Source organism: Zophobas morio, unplaced genomic scaffold (genome assembly GCF_036711695.1).
Source record: "Zophobas morio isolate AGI-343-1 ecotype UQ-CSIRO unplaced genomic scaffold, CSIRO_AGI_Zmor_V1 ptg000044l, whole genome shotgun sequence".
NCBI lineage: Eukaryota > Metazoa > Arthropoda > Insecta > Coleoptera > Tenebrionidae > Zophobas > Zophobas morio.
In genome coordinates this window covers 1336847-1359788 of record NW_026972149.1, presented here as the reverse complement: position 1 = coordinate 1359788, position 22942 = coordinate 1336847, and the positions used below count along the sequence as shown (strand labels likewise).

At 37.4% G+C, this 22942-nt stretch overlaps 1 protein-coding gene across 5 annotated transcripts in view; it reads left to right on the top strand.

Moving 5' to 3' along the window:
- The window catches only part of LOC135141582 (cytotoxic granule associated RNA binding protein TIA1), a 217030-nt gene that overhangs the window by 134734 nt on the left and 59354 nt on the right, over positions 1 to 22942 (top strand). Inside the window, exon 1 of one of the 5 annotated variants that reach the window (XM_064072818.1) lies at positions 21059 to 21483. The exons of the other annotated variants lie outside the window; for them this stretch is intronic. Coding sequence (XP_063928888.1) covers positions 21318 to 21483 — 166 coding nt within the window. The 5' untranslated portion in view covers positions 21059 to 21317. Of the gene's footprint in view, positions 1 to 21058; positions 21484 to 22942 lie in introns of those variants that run through there. 5 annotated transcript variants of the gene reach the window in all.

The following is a 22942-nucleotide window of genomic DNA, read 5'->3' as shown; positions in this document are numbered from 1 at the left end:
GCGATATGGGACAATTGGGTAGCGACCACGATCATTTACTTTCAGTTAAATTATCGATTGGGTACTGAAGCAACCAAAGCTCGAGCTTGACTTGCTGGCTTCGTAGATACTCTCGCAGCTCTTTATAAATATTTAATTATACCTTTCATATATTTTGTTTAATATAAAGGCTAATGTATTCTTGCTGCTTTCCTTCGCTTTTAAAGTAAGGACTCGACAATATCGGGCCCCTGGGCACTTTATATTTTTAAAATTATTTACATAAAATACTCCCTCTTATTTCATTCCAGCTCCAGATTGCTAAAAGGTTCAGCGTTCCCCTAGATTTTTAAGTAAAAGACTACACTGATAGCCTTCCTATTGAATCAATTAATCTGGAAACATGTCGGAAAGCACATCCGGAATCGCAAAACGGCTTCTTTAAAATTCGTATCGCTTTACGGTGTTTACTTAGACGTCCGGACGTATAATTCATATTTATTTTACCGATTAAAAAACCCACTTAAATATTCTCATCCGAAAAATACGACGAACTGAAAATATCACAAAGCCAATTGACTACTTATTTTATGCAATTTTTTAGAACTACTAAAATTAACAAACAAAAATGTGACCAATTGTGTCGTACAGAAAGGATGAACAAACCCGAACACATTTAAAATGATCACAAACGTAAACATACCTATTAGAAGTCTCACGTACTAGCACCTATTCAGTTTATATTAATTAATTTTGCTCTGGATGACACTTCTAAGGAATAAGGTTAATGTTGTACATTTTCTTATGCAACAACAGCAAGCACCAACAGTCAACGTGTGAATTGATTAAATTGAATAAGACATCAGTTAAAATATGTACTTTATCACTGAAAAACATTTTTTCGGGGTGGTCATCCGGATATGGACTATTTAGAAATCATTGAGTTGGCCTCTATTTAAACCTACACGTTTCTTTCGATGGATCAAAAACGCCGCTTCGAGGGTTTTCAGGGCCCGTCGCGACACCGCCCGGCCCATGAGTCATACTACACACTAGAAGAAACACATACATATGAGAAGACCCATAGGCGTCGTATGGAGGGGGGGGGGGGGCTAACATTACAGTGATAATTAATATTTAGACACACCAGTTCTGCTAGAGAATAAGTAACCATCATAGTGTAAACATGGTTTTGTTGCATCTTAGGTTGAAATTTAAACCACAGTTTGTCCTTTATGTGTTGCCTTACTAATACTTTACCCCATTTTTCTATTTCCTTTAGTACAGCAATGGGTATAAAGAGAGACAAGAGAGTGTTAAGATGTTTAGAAAATAATTCCCGAAGGTGCCTTGTAAAGTTGTGTACAAGCATGCAGACGATTTAGCGGGAAAAATATGGAAAATGTTTGCTATAACCTGATACTTTTACTGCATTTCAGTAAATAGCGTCAACAGTCGCTACTAACACAAACACCTCGCAGGTAACAAGCTAAAGCAAGCATCTAAACTTAAATTAAAGGGAAGTGACATTGGATATAAAATACATGTTTCCATGGCGCATCGAGATCAACCAGAGCGATACTGCACTAAGTAATTCGGAGACGGCACGTTAGGAAAATTGCTTTTGTTTAGCACACCCCTAACATCACGTTAAAGTACTTTTTGTGATACTTTTGTTTGCTACATTTCTCATTGACGCAGCCATCAACAAAAATCAAAAAAACGCCTCAACGTTGCCGTTACCAAAATTACTTTAGTCTTCATATGCAAGTGTAATTCCATTGTGTTTGCATACAACGAAAACTCAAAGTGACCGTTCGCCTCTATTGCAAGTTTTATTGTAAATGATGCATCACGGTGTATTGATCCATTTTGAGAAAGAAACGAAATGTTTTTTGACCGTTCGCTTTTCTACGCAGTTTCACCCAAAAAATAACAATTTTAAAAGCATGTATTATATTTCTGACAATAATTTAACTTTTCAGGGAACATGCTTTTAAATATGCATTGTAACTTTAAAATACCCTTAGGTGTGTTTTATATGGAGAACTGAAGCATACTTTACATTACGGCAAAGCAAAATATCTGCACGGCTAATTAACAATACCACGGTTGAATATTTACGTATAGGATTTTACAAACAACCTTTTGTTTAACAAATCTCGCTCTAATAAAGCTAGAAATACGAGATATTTTATTAAGGCAACGTTATTAAATCATCGTACTGTTTTAAAGTTTCAAATATCTGGCACGCAAATAGAAACTTTATATTTTTTATATGGCAGCTATGAATAGATAAAAACGTTTATGTTTGTCATAACCTGCGGAGGATATGGCTACAAATTATTACCGTAACTATGAGACGGCTTTCATGTACTGGTGGTGCTATAGTTTTCTCTTTTTCTTTACAAGTCCATCAATTTTTTCAACATAATTGTTTAACGATCATGCAGTAGTCACAACCAACTGTTTCTTTCTCAAATGAATTCCCAGTCGATTTAATAGAATCATTATCGGCTTTTCTCGATACGCCTTTTTTAGAAATGTCATTTACTTCAGAGCGGATGATAAATTTGATTAAATGAAGGACGAAATAAGGTATATATTAAACCTTCGTCTAAACCCAGCGAAAATTTTATTTTTGTATCTTTCACTTAACGAAACGTTAGCTCCTTGTAAACATTATTATTGTTCTAGTTTAGTAATACTATACGTTGAAGGAAGTCTATAATGTTATCATTACGTAATTAATCGGTTTAATAAGGTCTCTGTAGTGAAGATAACTTGTCTTACTTTGTTACGATCAAGTTAACTTTTTTGGCGGGTTTTTGTGAACCTGTATTTGAATATTTTTGATCTTGTCTTAAGTATTGGACATAAACTTGTTAAAGTACAGCATCTACAGCCTACGTAACAGTTATAAATCAATAGATGTTTTACAAAGAGGTTAGGTTTGCCTGAGGTGTAATACAAAAAGTTTAATTAAAAATTCAAATAAGTACATAATTTAACCAAAAATTAATTATTGTGGAAATTCATTATTAAAAACTTTGATCAAACGAAATTGTATACACGATGTAAACAATTTCTCATTTTAAACAAATAGCCTTCAGTTCTTCAGTCGCATGGACTTAACAAAAAAATAACATTTTCTGTTTAGCCACAGGGTTGTATTTCATTACGTTACATTAATCCAGAAACATTAATTAATTATGGCCTTTCCATTCGCAAAATATATATACAGAATAAAAGACATTTTTTTAACTCATGGTATTATTAACAGAAATAATATGTTATGGCATTTTTGACTTACTACTCACGAACCCCAGCACACGAACACAGAGATATACTAGTTTATTGTGATAGGCTAAGATATTGATCATAATGATTTACAAGTTAATAATAATTAATAATTCATCGGCGGCAACTGTTGATTTTGCAGATTACATAACATTAATATGTCTGAAACATGGAAACAATTTTGCTTAAAATCCCGGTCACAACAGGCAAAAATGTAGAAGTAGTCAGGGGAAGCATTTAGAATGAAGAATATCCGTAGAGAGCAATGTTTCAACAATACGAATGAAATTAATTTTGGGACAGGAAGTAATTTGGATTAAGTGTAGTAAAACATTTAAATTCGTTGCAGCAAAATTTGAATACGTCCAATAAATAACAGAACGGAAAATAATTAATTCGGGCGTAATTGAAATTTTTCTCTAACGTTTATGGGTCCGTTAACATCAAATACCGATGTAAGCAATATTTATATATCTTACGAAATTAATAAAGTCGCAATTAATATGGCGATAGCATCAACACTTGCTTGACACATTATTAGAGCGGGCGAGCAAAACCCTATTTTAACCGAATGCGCTATATACCACTGTAATGGGCCACCAGGATATATATGTACCACACGCAAAGGTAGAGCAAATTATTAATTACCGAGAAAGGTCCGGACTGGTGGAACCGGACTCCGGACTCGTGTTTTGTGGCTCGCTCCGGCAAGAACCACAAGACCCGATGGCGGTTCACCGAAAGAACAAAAAGAATAACTACCCGGCCTAATGCCGTTTAATTACGCAAATCGAGAGGTAATCACGTCCGGGAATTGTGAATTCAAATTTAAACACAGCCCGCCCGCTACACAAAAATTGGGATTGAAGAGGGCCATTGATTAATTAACGAATGACCCAAAGTGTGTTATCATTACTACTGTTATGCATATTTAAAATCTACTGATGTGTGGAAACACTATTGTCATTTCTGTTATAATTAACACCGATTAATTTATTAGAAAAACTACCACTGTCGCATAATCAATTTTAGAAAAAAAAATGCTCCCGTTAATGCTCTACGCTGTTACCATATTAATAAAATTATTGTACGCATGTTATAATAGTAGTTATTTATGTTCACGATCTTCTTAGATTTTACTAGGCCATGGCGAGTGATGATGTGGGGCTATTCTTCGACGCGTTCCAAAATTTGTTCTTCTGCTTGCAGTATTCTTTCGGTTCTATCACGACAACGATCGGAAGATGCTGTACCACTGATGTAAACGTTCGCGCACATGGAATCGCCCGTTTTGGAAATTTTGAAAACACCGTATATTATATTTCACGTTGTTTATTATAACAAAAACAAGAGCAACTTAGAATGCTACTACCTTTTTACAATAAATACAATACGCTACAACTAGTGATAGTAGTAGCGTATTGTAATATTTGTCAATAATAAAAATTCCCTCGGGATCTTGTTCGTGAATCTACAGTCATCCAATAAAAATGTAACATGATTGACCAATCTTTTTAATTGACCGTGTTACAAAAGATACGTTGGAGGAAATGTTGGGTTGATCAGTGTCTGTCGCTGATGAAAGTGGAAGATAGAAAGGGGAGCAGTTGGAGGACAGGAATTTGGAAATGTGGCCTTTTGGGCGTAAATTATCAATATCTTTTGATGTGGGGTGAAATATTGTTTATTGAGTTTGTGTATGAATTATGGAAGAAGGGTCAACGCGAGAAAGGAATGCGTCGGATCCTGCTGCAGCATGACATATCCACTTCCGGTATCTAGTGCAACGACCGGAAGTGAAACATTGCGGTAGAGTGACGCGTACCGCAACATACTATCCCATTAAGTGTAAAACTATGCGTGCTACATCTGCAGTGTTATTTGGTGGTGCGTGTCTCTACCAACCCCCTGGGAGCTCCACCCGTCGACATCCCGACCTTGCCTCGCCTTGGTTCCATATTTTTATCACCAGCATTTCATAATCCTCCCGTAAATATTTAAACTAATTCATTACCCTTTAAATAATTAAAAGTCCCCCGCCAGTTACGTGATCGTATTTTTAAAATTTTTCTCCAAACCAAGTGCGTACATGTTTCCCTAATTACCACCATTTTTAGTTAATAAATTTGGCTCGCCCGCTCTAATGTAATTAAACGGGACCCAAATTTGCTGCTCCAGTTTCTTCACTTTTGTCCTACTCCCTACATAAAATAAGTAATTATTCCAAGTATTTGTATGTGCATGAATTTTCTTCAGCCTACAACAGATTATGCGAATACATTAACACAACTCCAGTCACGAAATAACCGACACTTGCTATGTTAAACCGTTTATCTCGCTTATTATTTATTACTAAATTTTAAATCTTGATTTCTCTGCGCTAAAGAAATTATCGTTTTTACATTTTAATTATTATTATCGATTCGGTTGACCCCGCAGCTCGTTTCACCCCTTTTGCACACCGCAAGGTCTTAAACGCAGTTAACCAAACCTAAATACCGACTGACCCGAAAATAATCACTATTAGATATGCCTGCTTTCACCTTCGCATTCGAAAAAATCTACTACTCTGATCTAACTTGGCCGGAGATTTCCAGTTCGAAGCGTTTTTTCAGCACACTCTAGCCGCTTTTCCTTTCCGCACAATTCACTCCGAGCGTGCATCGTTGGGAAATTATCGAAAATTTTTTAGCTCGGAACTTCCGCATCGTGCATATGGGCTGTTAAGGACCTTATATTAATGGCCAATGTCGTTTAAAACGATGCCTCCCTCACCCATAATTGACCCTTCTTTGAAGGCTCTGTTATTATCCAGAAATCCTCCCTCGCACACCATAATGCGTCCATCGTTGTTTTTTCGAGGACACAACTTTTGTCAATAAACAAGACGGTCCCATTGCGCGCAGTCCACTTAACGATATCCAGACAGTTATTTCGGTACTTTAGCAACACTTACTGGAACAATTTTTAATTTGTGATGATAGTCGCCTGTTCGCTGTCTCAAAAAATTAATTAGGGATATTGCCGGAGGCGACGTTATCAGAGGTTCCACGTCATGTAATTTTTCGTTAGACTCCTTAGAGCATACACTTTAAATTTCTGGAAGTAAGTCAAGAGAAGCACTGTCGTCTGCATTTGCAACAAAATTGCTTTCAGTGTAGGAAAAACGCAAACAGATTAAACTTTTTAAGCCAATTAGTCTTCAACTATCTTCGGGTAAATTTTATAATCCGTCTTACAGAATTTAAATTTGTCTTACAGTGGTTTAGCTTGTAAATGCAAATAAATACTTATTTAATTTAAATACCTAAATATATTTCAGGATCATATTTTTCCTTCTCGGGTGCTCTTCCCTATCCAGATAAATCAGCTAAAAAACGTGGGATTGTTGGAAGATGCAACAAGCAATCAATTCTCGACCGCAGTCGATTGTAAAAAGTCCAGAACACGGATTTACTCGCTCTTTGTTGTCTCTTATAGGTTTTTCTGTGTTATTCAAGGTGTTCCAAAACTTTACAAAATTGCCGATCGAAAACAACAGCGTTCACGTGTACGTCAACAAATTATAAAGCAGACAACGAATAAAGATATTTACATTTTCTACTGATGCAAAAATCGCGTTAATATTCATGTTGCTTTTTTCTCAGAAATATATACTTGAAAACACAGCTCTTAGTATAAATATTTACTTTAAACAAGCTAAAGAAATTTGTATTTACTTCTCAAAGAGAAAAATTACAGCTCTTGTATACATCTTACTGGAACAAAAAGAATACTTGAGCTTTCTAAATTTTATCAGAAAAAGTAGCTTTACTATCTGCCCCATTAACACCATCTAGCTTTTCACATAATTTACTCGAATTTTAGTCTAGATGTTAAAATACGCAACGTGAGTCTATCACCACCATTACAGAAAATTAAATTATAGAGACGCCAGGTCTACAAAATATCCAAAAATGCAAAATATTCAAAGCCAAGTTGGAACTTTCGAGATAAAACTGCATAATTTACATATACTATGAAAACAAATGTGTCTACAACAATTTCGCTAGTGCTGATTTTCGTCTAGTTCCCAAACTTCCACTTCGTAATTCATGTGTAAAGGGTATTTCTGGCAAAAATGTATAAAGCTATTCACAGTTCCTTTACTCTTACCACATTTATAATCTCATTTAAGATGACATTTAATAAAATCAACTTTTCGTGAAAATCACTCGTATTCAACCCTTCTCGGCTTATTGTTGTTTTCTAGGTTTAACTTAAGACCCCTCAATCAAAACGCAATCATAGTGAAAATTCTGTAATACCTCTGGTTGTTCGTAAAAATGCCTTGCAAATTTTCTTTAAAAAATAACGACCTGCTGCTTACAACACGGCAATAAAGTTATGAAAAACACTTTTCATATACATACATCTAGTATATTACTTACAGTTGATACAGTATATCCGGCTTGCCATCATAATTTTCCTGCGAGTAAATCTCTGACAATCTTATCTCATATGACTTAGGAACGGCTAACACTAACTCCGTAACGACTTAGTTCACCGCACACAATATCTAAAAGCTATATTTTTATATTTACTACGTTCTTTATTATTATTAAACAGTTTGTAGTTACATATGCTATACATAAAAATTGTGATGAAATAAATTTCGAGCTAATATAATAACAAAGTTTACTCTACTGCAGCAAATTCAAACCAATAATGAAAAGATTAACGGCAAAATTGATCGCAAGATAATGTCGGAAAATGACACCAAATAAAAAAGTTTTCAGCGTTATTTAATTACTATTGAGCTCGCACCGTAATGGCTGGTGACGTAAAGCTTTAACTCTTTCTGCGTTGACGGAACGATACTGTATTACCTATAAATATTAAAAAGTAACATCATGTATTTGTGTGTACGGTTTTTGTTCGGCTTAGCGTCAAAATATCCTTATCATTTTCAGTATTAGTGGCAAACTCATATTTCCAAGCCACAAATATATAAATTTGCCTTTCGACCATAAAAAAACGCTACATCATGAGCGTTGCCGCATAACAAACGTTTGTAAACGTAGAATTTTATTAACATTTGGAACAATAGCATATGAACCGTATGTACACTGTATACCTGTAAGCATCCGCCTTTCAGTATATTTGGAAAATAGAGCTCCCAAGCGTTCTCTTTTCACTCTATTTACTCAAGTGCTTTCAGTTTAGCACACTTATACGTCTTTTGTGTATTATTGTTTCATTAAAAAATGTTTATTTAGTGTAATGGAATGCCAGCAAACGTAAATAGCGCGTAAATATTTTATTGTACAGTTTTTGCAAAACTGGTGACAGTTCATTTCAATGGAGTATTGATAGGACGATGGCGATAGCGTGTTCAGGAAGTATTGTTTATAATTGTGCAGTCGCTCCAACTGTCCTGGCTTCGCTGCGATGCGTTGTTTATAGATTTGCCCTTTGAACGCATATTCAGTGTGGCATGCAATATCGACCCAACTAGAAAATCCTGAATGACAACCCAAAGCAAGCACATATTTCAAAATAAGATAACTATTCATTTTGAACCACGAAATTTACCATATATCCATGCATGGGAGTTACTTTTATTTTTAACGTTACGACTTAGTTGGTTCATTCCTTGTAGGAGTCGTATAAATTAAACTTTCGAGTTGTTGTCTTTTACATAAAGGAGCTTAACGTGGGCGTGGATACATTACCTACGTTTAGTGTTCCTCTGTAGTGAAAATGTATAGTGTCCATTGTGGGTGTAATTTTTGTTTACAGAAATCTTTACAGGAAAAATTTAACACACAGCTAACGATTGACTTGAAATCAATGTCAACTCTAGCGGGGATACCATGAAAAACACAATGACAAGTTAGATCAGGTTGAAAATTAGGCGAATCAGCGTAGATAAGGAATGACAAATATTGCCTGCTTACAAAACAAATTATGGAAACATTATCTCATCAGTCAGGCCTTCCTCGTCTCTTCGAACTCAACCATGCATTCGTCGTAACATTTTAGCAGGAATCAACATCGATGAATTTGAAATTGAATTGATCCGCAGAAAAAAAAGTGACATTAAAACATCTCCACATGCAAATAAATTTTTGATCGAAAGAATAAACTGACACTGCACGTTGTCGTTTCATGTAGAGAAGCTAAACTCAAATGGCATGGCAAGATCCTTTACGTCAGTTCAACATCTGGAAAGACTAATATTATATGATCTTATAAATTTCAACGCTAATTGATTAATTGAAACCAATTAACTAATTGTGACGTCAACAACTGCGACGTCACGAAGTTGGTGCATTACTACTAATGAATCGCAAGTTGGGACAATCAAAGGGTAGGATTTTTAAAGGTAGATATGGTAAGGGATGTCGGTTAATAATAAAATAATTTTGCTCCATTATAGCTTAATTAATTAATCAATCCTCTCCTCTGCTTTGAGAGACAAAATCAATCAAATTTCATTTTCACAAATGCATTCTTTGATCTGCGCACGTGCTTAATAGCCTCATTCTTTCGAAGTATAAACATAAACAGTCGAAGTTAGGCATTTTTTTAAAATGATATTAAAAAAAACTTTAAATTGAAATCTATTACCTATATAGCACCTATTATGCATTTAGTTAGGAACAGAGTCGTCTCGAATCTTGTCGTAGCTACCTCTTAACAGTTTAGCTTTATCCTTTTCCACTCTAAAGTTGCCAGCGGAGCATGCTTTGATCTGTAACAGGTCCTACCTTCTTTAACCTTAAATCCTGTGTTGCTTCGACATCAAACAAATTATCGAAGATTCAGTTAAACTTGGATCGTTCTCCACAGTTTGGCGTCAAACGTTTAAAATATACAAACATAAACATCTTTAAGTAACAGTGGCAGCTCGTACTCTTTTTGTTTGGTTTGATGATAACTTTCAAACTCTGTATTGAAATTATCTCGTTGCAGCGAGGCCACAACACGCAACCGTTGACGAACGAGACTCACGTAAGGAACGTCTTATTTACGCTTCATTGAAGTATTTGTCGAGTTTAAACGTCAACGGAAATTGGTCGTTTCTGAAAAAGTTTCAAATCATTTTTAGATTTGATTGGACAAGATGGTATTTTAGCAAAAAATGGATGCAATCAGAGTGTGGATCTTGATGTTGTTTGTCTGTTTCTGATGACCGGATTGATATTTGCGCTACTAATTAAGTCTGTTAATTCCGAGAGCGGGTATTAATTGATGCATAAAAATCTCGTAACTCATGTAAATATTTCGTAACACTGATTTTTCGCGAAAAAATTATTCTGCTCTGTATGATATTAGACCGCTCGTCTGAGCTTTTCCTTTGACCGGAAGTCCTCCTTAGGCGATTTTCGGATTGTAGGCCATGCCTTCAGTTTAAATCAACAAATTCACTCTAAATCCCATTTTCGTTGTTTTTATATAACGCGCTGATTAATTCCGCTTTCATTTTTACGTTTTCGGATAATATATTCAGCGGTTTTTTGGCATTTCCAATTCGCTACGAGTTTTGCCCACAAAAGTGTTAAATGGTACTGGAAAGCGGTTACCGACATCAAAAGACACTAAAATGTTTGTTTACCTGTTTACCAACATTGAAATATTAATTAAAAATTTGCGCCGAAATGTATGTTTAGTGGAGTTCTGCACGCTCGGATTCGTGGGTGCACTGATGTGTGTGTTTGCATGTAAGCGTATTGCTATATTTATTAAAAAGTTGTTATTTTACACAACCAAATACTAAATGTTGCTTTGTTACTCCCGCTGTACGGATCAATAAATTCATTACTATTTCAAGTCTGTGTTTTAATTTGCAAACAACGGCAACCAAAAAGCGAGAGTTTATTCGAAACTTCATTTATTTATTTTAATAAACCCGGCTTATTTCAGGGATTACAAAAATACACCGACGACGGTTTAACTTTTTTACTTGAAAATCTGCTTAATACACTAAGTACTGCCATGATATTTTCTTACCGGCATAAGCTTAACCAAAACGATGGATTTCTCTAAAGTCCGGAAATGAAACTGGAAGCAAATTTTAATGTCCTGGACCTTCAATCAATGAAAATTAACAACGACTTTTTACCAATAATGTTACCATACAGGGTGCCGCATCCAAGTCTGGATATAGGGAATTAACATGGGAACTGGTTTTTATTTTATAATATCTCCCCAGATCACTTTAAAGCTATTATTGAGTGACGCCTTTGTGGAGGTCGAAGAGGGCTATCGGCCAGTATTTTTTTCAAATCGTTGCATCGCGCTCATTCACTGTAAAAAGGTTTTAAAAATCGTATTTTGAAATTCGCGCCCGATCCGAATTGTCGCGAAGTGTTCCGTCGTACTGTCGAACTTCGGCGATCGCGTCTTTTCATTACCCATGCAAAATTCAAATGTCAAAGTGAAATTAGAAATTATTCTCATCAGAAATCAACGAACAAGTCAAACTGAATTATTTTATCCAGTGTGATGATTTATTGCAGGTCAATTTAAACGGAATAAATGCACAAACTGCACAAAATATTTTATTAGGTTATTCTATGTTCTACTGCGATTAGATGAAAAAACGGGGGCCTGCATGTTCTTCAACAGTTAATTTAATTAGTAGGTAATTTGGATAAATTTCACCCTTTTTTTTTGGAATCACTAAAGATTGGAAGTCAATTGATTTTACATTTGTTAAGCAGGGATGGATTTTTTGCCTCCAGGAAGCATCTTCATTACAGGAAATTTTTGAGAGAAATGTAGAACATTGACTCATCAACATTTTAAAGTATTTTTTTCTATTACGAATGTGTTTTGGGATTCAGAAACTTTTGCATTACTGTTTTATTTGTTTATTGTGTTAACAACAACAAAAATAAAAATAATATTTCGCAAAATAAAGTTACATTTATTTTCAAAAGTGATAAAAATTACATAAAATCAGGTGGGCACGACGTTTTCTAGGGATCTTAAACAGATGAGATAGAAGAATTTCAAAAAGCATGATGACAAAAAATTGAAGCCTGAGGACTACTTCTCACATATAGAGTTTTACGAAGGAACGCTTGAGAGAATCTAGGCTGACGGAGAGTTTTTGAGGAACATTTGTTTTACTGACGTTCATTTGGTCTTAAGGGAAGTTATAATCGTCAGAACGATCAAATTTGAGCATTACACAACCCTCACGTGGTCCATGACCTTCGTTATCAATGGCGTGCAATTGTCAGTGTATGACTGGGGTTTCTAGGACATCATGTCATTGCACTTTTTTCATCGAATCCGGATTGAATGCTCAGAAGTAGGATAATATGTATAGCTCAGCAAATACTTCCTGGGACTCAAAAGGGTGCGGCATCTGCAGCAGGTCTTTTACATCCAGGACCAAATCTCCAGCCATACAGCTCGCATAAATGTTGTTTATTTGAACCAGTATTTTTCCGCAATGTTGGAATGGAAAGTTTGCACCGCCCCATTGGCCTGTGCAAACGCCGGATCTAAAGCCCTGAGAATTTTTTCTTTGGAGATTTCTTCACGACCATCTGCATTCAGAGGCAGCCGATGGGCTTTGATGGGGTTTTGAGGAAGACCAGCTGCTCGAAGTCTTCATCTTGAACTTTTTGGATACGGTCTGATTGTAGTTCGAGATGGTTCGTTTGACGGGGTCGCGCACTATGACGAATGAATGGATCAATTTGTGTATTTATTCCGTTTAATTTGTCCTATAATAATCATCACACTGGATAAAATTATTCAGTTTGACTTGTTCGTTGATTTCTGATGAGAATAATTTCTAATTTCATTTTTGACATTTGGATTTTGCATGGTTAATGAAAAGACGCGATCGCCGAACTTCGACAGTACGACAATTCGGATCGGCCGCGAATTTCAAAATACGATTTTTAAAACCTTTTTACAGTGAATGAGCGCGATGCAACGATTTGAAAAAAATCCTGCCAGATAGCCATCTTCGACCTCCACAAAGGCATCACTCAATAATAACTTTAAAGTGATCTGCGGAGATATTATAAAATAAAAACCAATTCCCATGTTAATTCCCTATATCCAGACTTGGATGCGGCACCCTGTATAAATTGCAGTGACATTCATTATATTGTGAATACTAATACTTTAATATTTTATAAATTAATAGTCCCAATTCTCTACAGTTCGCAGAAAAATCTTAAGCTTTGTTCGTTGAAAAATGTCGATGAAAATTGCTGCGGTTTCTGAATGTAGTGGAAATACATTTCGCTTCATTCGCTAAGGAATTCCAAAAACGAATTGTCTGAATAATCTCGTGTAATAATTGTTTTAGAAGAAGCGAGACTGTAATATTACTTCCTGGACTAGACACTGACAATATTTTCATTTTCCGGCGAACTGTGCTGTATTATATTCACGTATAATAGTAACGGATGTGATTCGCAAGTGTGCGAGTGCCTTTCTGAAGTGTAATTACGTTAATACGGATTTAACGGTGGCAACTATTTGGGGGAGTATGCAAAGCTAGGTGTATTGTAGGACCGTGTAAACTAACAAACTCAAATGGATAAATACAATTAGTATTTTTTCATGAGAGCTCGGAATGAGGATAAATGAGCACGTAAAGTCACGACAATGAGGACATACGAGCAAAAGCAACAACAGCCCGGCCTCATGCAGGTTTTTATTAACACGCATTAAAGCTCATACGATGTGCCCTGTTATGATACATTGGATCATCGATGTTCTTGCCCGGCCTAATGGAATATGCCAAATTAGCCTCGTTTTTTAAGAATTACTTCAACGAATATTTATGGAGAGAGAGGTGGGCAAGAAGGGCATAAAACTCGACCTTAAAACCGGATGAATCCTGAGCGCGTCCTGAAGATACATCTATAAATATCAAATAAAGAAGTATATAGGTAGATTGAGGACGCAGATGTTGAACGAGCGACGTCTTGACGTAACCGCTGCAGTACACACCTAGGAATTGTGAATACGCAGAAACAGAATGAGTGCAAACATGTACCAGTTGCACTTAACCTGTGCTGTTTACTCAGAGCGAAATCAAGCCCGACCCTTGTTGCATTGATGGAGTTTGATCCCTCACACAAGTGAAATTGACACAAGCTTTTTACGCAAATTGCGATCAAACAACTGTTACTCCTACTCAACGCACAACTTTTAATTTTCTCGGTTGCTTATCATTTCGTTTGCACAATATTTACACTACGGTGCGGCTCCAACTCCGGTCGTACTTCATTCCACTTATTTAGTCCAACAAACAAACAAACGTTAAACATTTTATGTGCAGGGATTTTACCTACAAATTCGTTTTCAGCTGAGGCAATTTACGTCCCACCGATTTTAAGCCCACGTATCTACACCGTTACCAATTTTTTTTATTTCAATACATCAGTTCTTGCCTTTCAACAACTGCTGACTATCAATTTCCAACACCTTTAGACGAATAGGTCACGCTAATCTGGTTTAAGGACGCCAACAGTCATGCTGTAAAAACTGGGCTTCATAAACTTTAGATCCCTAAGGGCGAAGTACAAGGGTGTGTTGTATTACAATTCAATAGGTCTCCCATTCGAACGCATAGCATCTCTTAGGCTACGAGAAGGCACTGCTATCTGGAACCGCGATCGGATTTAGAGTAATCCAAACTTCCACACTGGTACCTATTCCGTTGGCATTTAAGATCTTTCCACATGGACAAGTTTGCTTGAAAGATTATGAAATTCTTTTTTATAGATCCTAGGCATTTGATCCCTAGAAAAATTAACCGTTTATGAGGAAAGCGGTTCAACTAAGTGACATCCCTGGGCTGCGTTATGCTGAGATTGCCTCTCAAGCATGGTGACGACCTTAAGGCTTGGTGACGATCGCAAGCACAGGTAAAGGCAAGGGTTTACGAGTATCTACAATTATGAGGATGCTTACTATACAGATAAATACTGGGATTCTCAGGGTAAATCTTAAGTCCCATCTTGGCTTCGACCGTGGTGTGTTCGCATTAAGTTGGAACCGTGAGTAGTGAAAAGCTTCTTGATGCTGAAATCCCTTCGGGGACGCCTGGAAGCCTAACTGCGAAAATCCAATAGTCCTTACACCAATAATCAACTGTACTAACTAAAGGCACTCAACACCAATGAACCACAGCTATTAATAAACCAAACCCAGGACTAATAATAATAATAATCTAATGACAATATATACTTCTGGTAATTGATTGTGACAAGAGCAGTTGTCGTCTATGGTGATATATAAAAAAACGTTATAATCAGATTACAATTTGCCTCAAAGTGCAGCGCTTACCTCAAAAATGCAGGGAAGGAAACTATAACCTTTGTGTTATGTTTTGTGTGCAAATTCACAGCACTGGCGTATTTTATCGCTTTTAATAAGATTATAGAAGTTAACCATTACCGGATCACCTCATTTAACGTAAACGAAACTTGAAATTTTCCGCCACAACAACACATATAATATCGTGTTTACCACCGCAAGTAAAACCCGCGAAAACTTCCCTCGCGTTTATACACGATGCTTTGCCTTAGACAGCGCTTCACACACTGTGCTTTTGTTGCAACTGAATTTTCAGTTCAGTTTAAGCAAGAATTGACCAGTAAATAGGCGCTAGAGCGGTTCAGTTTGGCTCGATGAAGAGCTTTTGTTTTAGGTTGAAATTCCGGCCCATCTCCATGAGTCATTTTGCACAAAGTGATGACAATAATTACAAATAAGAGCGCTAAGTTGCTAACTTTAATTAATATCGTCTCAAGATGACGCTAAGACGCCCACTAAACTGTTCCAGTTCCTAGTAAATAACATAAATCTTATTTCTAATAACCAACAAGAGGATTGAAACATGTATGTCAGAAACGAAGCCAAAGTAATTAAACTAGAACGCTTAATAAAAAAAACCACGACATGCGCTTATTCGCCAAAGGTTCGTAATTGTCACAAGAAGTTTAATTCCCATTTTGGTTTTTGTGCAACACATAAAGGTCTTAATAATAATTGCACAAAGGTGTGCTTGTGAAAGTTTTCTTCTGAGGAGACGTTTAAGAAAGGTTTGCGGTCAATGTGTGTTCCACCTGAGGAATACATTCAACATGTGTAGAATGCAAACCCGTCTTTTAGACATGAGTTGACTTAAAGGCATCGTGTGCCAGTATAACGCTGTCAGTTCGTTTAAATATCAAAGGGAGGCGTCACTCTATCATTTACAGATACCGCTTTCTTGTGTTTGCTCTACGGATTACTTAGAGTTAGAGGTGTGAAAAGGGAAAAATTCTGGCATAATTGTTACACGTGAATGTAAGTAGTGCAGTGTCCTATGAAACATTATACGCGTCATTTTGACACAACATAATCACAACATGATATAATACAGACATTAAATGAAAACATAACCACGTGTCACAACATCGTGCTCCACCTGCACTGCGCAAAATAGCGCCACAACAATAACTAATGGGAAATCACCATTGTATATGTTACAGTCGAACTTATCAAAGTTAATGGATGTTGTAGCAACGCTGAGGGATGTAATCAGCACTTTTTCAATAGAAATTCTGCCAATTGTCCATACCTCATATCTAGCTTTCCAAACGTGAACCAGTCGGGTATCAAGCTTCAACAATCACAACACTTAATTTATAAGCCCAAGCTAAAATATGAAGTCGAGAAATCTACAAATAGACTTCTGATATATAAACAGATTAAAAGCGAATGTCATATAGTAGAGGATTCCCTTGGAACGACTCCTACGCAGCATTAAGTCTGAAAACGAGTAATCGTAGCGCTACTTAAATAAAACATACCATGTTTTGCATTTGCTTTTACAAGTCGAGAAGCTTCTCAGAAATGCGGGAAAAACAAGGAAATTCAATAATTTTATAGCGCATTGTTCTATCTATGTTTAAATAGGAACTGTAGAGGTGATGGCAAACAAATCGAGCGAATGCAGGTGCGCGAACTCCCTCTGCATAATTTACTGAGACTGGACGAAGCAGATTAGATGTGGTTTACCAAGCAATAAGGTGTGTGCCGCATAGCTTGGGTGAAAGCTCGCATATTCTCGTCTAGTAAGCTGAAACTAATGTTTGGCTTGGCCACTGATTGGCAAAGACCTATTAACGACCCTTGTTTACCATATACCTTAACCTCGATAAGAAGCCTTAAATTGCTGAGTAGCAGAGGACACGAGCGTTGCCTTATCCGATTACATTAGTCGCTTTTCTGTCATTTTACACTCGACGGTATTGCCGCATTCACGAAATAAAAACTTCATTAGGCTTTTTTTCTTTGCTTTTAATTTACAACAATGAAAGCACATTTGAGTTTAACATAACGACAAGAAGATTCCCGTATACACTAAACAAATGAATATTTAGCGTTCGGATCGTTTCATCGTCTGCACAATTCTTGTCAGCTTTCTGAACGAAATTTCGAATCCATATTTATTTTAAATCCTTATTCATAATTTACCAGAGCTTCTCGCTTTTGTAAAATTTCTTCAAACATGAAATGTTACTTTGATGTTTATTATTTAATAAACACAACGCCATTGCGATTAATAATTGAACGATGTATACATATCACTTACCTTTGTTGCATAAATTAAGCAAACAGAATCACTGTGCAAAACCGAGAGACATCTCGATTTTCCCTCGGATACAAGGCGTTTTACAAAACAACTTTTTCATTGATTGGTGTATTTTTTTACTAACGGAAGCTTTTATCTCTTTAATTAGCGTCTTTTATTTAAAAAGTAGACGCCCGTAGATTGGTGTAATCCTAAAATTAAAACGACAGTACCCTTCACTGGTTGATTAAGTAGCATTCTGTAAAACACTAGCGACAACTCTAATTCTAACTAGGTGCCAAAACCGTTCGTAGTAAATATAAGCGGACTCTAGATCATATTATTTTAGTTATTTCTAAAGGTCAGAGAGCGAAATATACTCCGTGACCAACAAATACTATTTGGGTAGGTAATAGAATTAACTAATTTTGAGAAATTTTTCTTTGCCAAATCTGATCCAAACGCTTGGCGCTATGTCACTTTGAACTTCATCAACAAATTTTGATTGAAATGAAATGTCACTGATTGACAAGGTTCAATTTTGACAACAGGAAATAAGGTGAGGTAACAGTTAGACTTACGCTGTATATTATCAGTACATGCTTAACTTCGACCTTTTATGTCGAAATAATTCGACCATTAAGCACGTACAAATGCTTCTTGGCTAGAATAAGCGACATTCTAGTCACCATTTAGCTACCTAGTAGATCATTGTCTCTTCAGTGCTAATACGATGATAAGTAGTTCCGATAGATGTAAGAGAACTTGGCACTCGTGTGCAAGATTTTGCAGAAAAACATTAGGTTCAACCAACAGCTTTAAAAAAACTGTACCACGTCGAGAGTTGTGAAACTTTCTTTTAAAACAGATAATTTACGGTTACATAATCATTCCGAGAAATAAGATCATCTTCATTAAAAACACGACAGAGAAGTTATGCAAATAATGAAATTTGTGTTGCGTAAGTTGTCATACATAAAATAAATTTCTAGTAGTAGGTGTATATTGAAAACGGTGGAAGCAATTACTAATATCCTTAATGAATATCTTGAGTGAATCCTCTGACATTCGTTGAGCTGAACCGTTACTCGAGACCAAATTAGAGGATTTCGCCGGTAGGGTAAAAGTTGTGCGCTGACGAACCCGTGTTGCGTAAGGATGTACCACATAAAAAATTCCTAAATTTGAATAGAATTCCGATATAGTTTATCCCTGAGCACTTATCATGCACAGAAGGTTCCAATACCTGCCGAAGTATAGACATTTGAAATTGACATTGCTACGCTAGCAGTGGGCAGAAGACCTGATTCTGTATTCTGTTTGAACGTAGTGGTAGTGCACCCCTGGCTTTCAGCTCTTGCAGAGTCGATCCCAGACCGACGCGCCTACAAAAGCGCACGATAATTACACCCAGTTATTGTGGATGTACGCTCGAGCTGCTATGAAATTGTAAATCATTACATATTTAGTTTCGAACAAATCCCTTTGCTGCAGCCACTGTGGGCAACGAAGGTGATTATTTTTCATCGAAGGTAGCTGATTTTATTAAATTAATAAATTAAAAATCACACAGTATACGCGAGAGTAGCAGTACTAGTACTATTGGTTTTACTACTACATCAATACATTCATTGACTGTAGACACACTGTTGAGAAATTGATTTTGTGCTAAACTATTTCTGGATGTGCACGGAATGTAATTGGAGACGGCAGCTCTCAGTAGGTTCATAAATATCTTGTGTAGAGCTTTCATTGAAATGTCATAGACCTTCAGAAACGTGAAGAATCTGAAGTGTTTAAACGTAGAAACACAAATATTTTTCCAATGAGAAACGAACGACTAAATATAGATGGAAACAATGCTCTCTGTAAAAAACACTTCATCTTTAATACGTTTTTGTGATTTAAATTTTTGAAATTAAAGTTTTCAAATAGTGTCATCACACAAAATTATGTCAAAGTAATGCAGGACTTAAATACACGCTTTACAAGGAGCACGAATACACTAGATTCACAGTCAATTTCTATTCTAGACGTTGCATTAATGCTACTTCTAGGGCCAAGGAGCTGGGAACAGCAGTCGGTAACGTCAAGTAATTGACTGTAATAGTATTTTGGAAAGAAACTTGCGTTATTCCAAGTTTTAATCGGACGTCCTAAATATCGTAATGCAAATCTTGATTAGTTCTTATTCTTATTTTTTTATTTATCTGAATGCGATATTGCATAACAGGATAGAAATGGAAAACTGGAAGATCTTAGAAACATTGAAGCTGTACTCGAAGAATGAATGAACTACATATTCTCTCAGATATGTATAAAATAAGCATAAAATGTTTCCTAGAATCACTAACAGATGCTTCAGGAAAGGAAACGAATTCATTTAGAAAATTCAGGAAGTTGCTACAGTTAGAGTCAATAACGACTAGAATTACTCGGTATTAAAAAAAAGGATTTGAACGTAGTAGGTACGTAGATGCTGAGAATGGAACGTGGAAAATACAAAGGGGAGCGATCTACCTTTTTATCTGTAAATATGAAAGATCGCATCGTTTATTTCTCGATGACTTGTATAATGGATGTATCTTTTTTATTGAAGCAAAGTTAGGTGTTTTTTTTGCGGAGAAAAGTTTTCGAGATGCGTTTGTGCGGTTTATAGCTGAGCGTGCATAATTATGCGGAATGGTGATATGCCCAGCCGTGTGTCGGCCACCTGTTACGTGACCACCTATGCGCTCCGTTAAGATGGGCAGGCAAGTAGCGTTTGATCGCGGAACGTCAAAAGTAGATCAATAGGCGCTTTAATGTTTCGGTGGCGTAAAAAACGTCGAAAGGCAGCAGAAGACGACATCTGTTCTCTCGTCAGTGTTACGTGGATAGAAGCGTGACGTGTGACAGTAAGCGGATTCTGTTCTGTAGCGGATCGAGAGCATGTAATGCCCTGAATGTGACAATGCGGTGGATCAGCCGCTGCGGCACAATACACAGCGGGGAGCGAAGGTGCCGGAGACGGGGGTCTGAAGGTCCAGAGACGTCGTCCCCGTGGTGCCAGATGAGGGCCCCAGCGACTCGGACGGGGTCGGAGGCGCGCGCGCCAGCGCGCCGTCCGGAGGCAGGCAAGTGGCGCGCAGGAAAGCGCCGCCGCCGGGCCGCAGTTGGCAGTTGGAGTCGCCCGCCGCTCGCGATTACACGGCCAGTGCAGGTCTATTCCGCGCCCTCGCCCTACCACCCCCACGACGGCATGAGACGAGCGCGCGGCCTCCAGTCTTCGAGTTGCGGGCCACGCGGCTGAGCGCCCGCTCCGGACAGTAGTGGACAACATGTCGATCTAGATACTACATACATAGTGCAACACTTCAGTGAGACTTCGTACCTGCAGATACATAGAGTTATCTAACTTATATATTAGAAAAAGTAGACGATTTGGTCGAGGGCCTTTGGCTCCGGGAAGATGCTTACTATGTCGACACTTATGATGCCGGCTCCGGCTATGACTACCATGTCCACGCCAGCACCGCTGCCAGTTCCTGCCAAACTGGAGTCAACCAACAACAAGATAACTACTATCAACAATCAAAACAATTCGAACAGCACTCCCTCCTCCAACAACAAGCAAGGTAGGTCGGTTGGTTGGTTGGTTGATTGGATGGATGGATGGTTGGTTGGTTGGTTGTCTTCTAGATTTTTGTTGTTTTGTTGTTCTGCTGCGGGACAAATTGTCGCGCTCTTAATATGACGACGCTACACAACATATCGCGCGCACGACGTGTCCGCGGCGCGACAGGTTCCTTGAGACACGCCGCAGATTACGTCTGTGCTCCGTCTAGACACCTGCAACACGCGGTGTTCCTTCTGTTCATCTAAACCAATTGCTCGACTCGTCGATCCCTGACCTATCGATGTATTAACTCTGATCTCACGCGCTCTTCCGCAATTCATCAATGTTAAATGTAGCTGTCGACGTACTAGGGTCAAAGCGTAAAATGTTTACGACTTGTTTTCACTGGATGTGATTTATTCATTAGATTACAACCGCAAGTTTCCAACAAAATGCACTTCCACAATTTCATGCGTTCTTTTCTTTTCTTTGCCGCCGCGCCAAGCAAATTTTACAATCCTTCCGAAGAAACTTCCCATTACCGCGAAAACAAGGCTTCATCGAATATTTTATAAAGTTATATTGGCGAATTTTCTAATTCTGTGATAAGCGACATTATATTACGGTCGGTCGGTATTTTCTTCCTTCAAACCCATAACGTACGTGCACTGAGCTGCAACTTACCGAATTACGACAAACAGCGACAGGGTGGGACGAGACGCGCATTTGATACTGCTAGATAAGCCGAACTGAGATCTCGAGACGAAAACGGACTCGAGGAACCCGAGGCGAAATTGAGGCACTCAGTAATAGAGGCCCGGCTCAGGGCCATCATTAGCCCATTGCCTGATACCGTGCATGACGTTGCCTCCCTTGATCTTCATTTCATTATCCGCCGGATGCTCGAACTTACATATTTTGCTCCCTCGTACCTACGACGTACCCGAGATTTCAACGCCAACTTTTTTTAATTATCACAATAGCAGAACCCTTTTGGAATCGACGAAAAATCCATTGTAAAACCGGATAAAGGCGGAACTGTCAAGTGATGAACATATAGCATGTTGCGGACTTCAGGGTTACTCGTCGTTGTCGCAATCCCAAGACAATATTTCAAAGGGGTCAGACGTGCAGTTATATAAACTTGCTTCAGGCCTTTAACAAGCAAATTATAATTTTCTTTCTCTCCAGGACGAAAAAATTAATCGATGTACCACAAAACAATTTTACTTCATGTTATTTGCAGTATTCTGCAAGAACCTTCCAAGGTAAAAGTAAATAGATATCGCTGTTGCTTCCGGCGTTGGAATAACCCAGGGAGCTATTTTCTAATGCAACTTACATTCACCACATTGCCCAATATGCTTCTCCTTGTTTAAAACTTAACTCTGCGCTACATTCATTACGACCAGAAACAAACTAACAATTTTGTAAATCACCTCCAACGGCAACAATCGCGACTTCCAGCAAAATTTTTA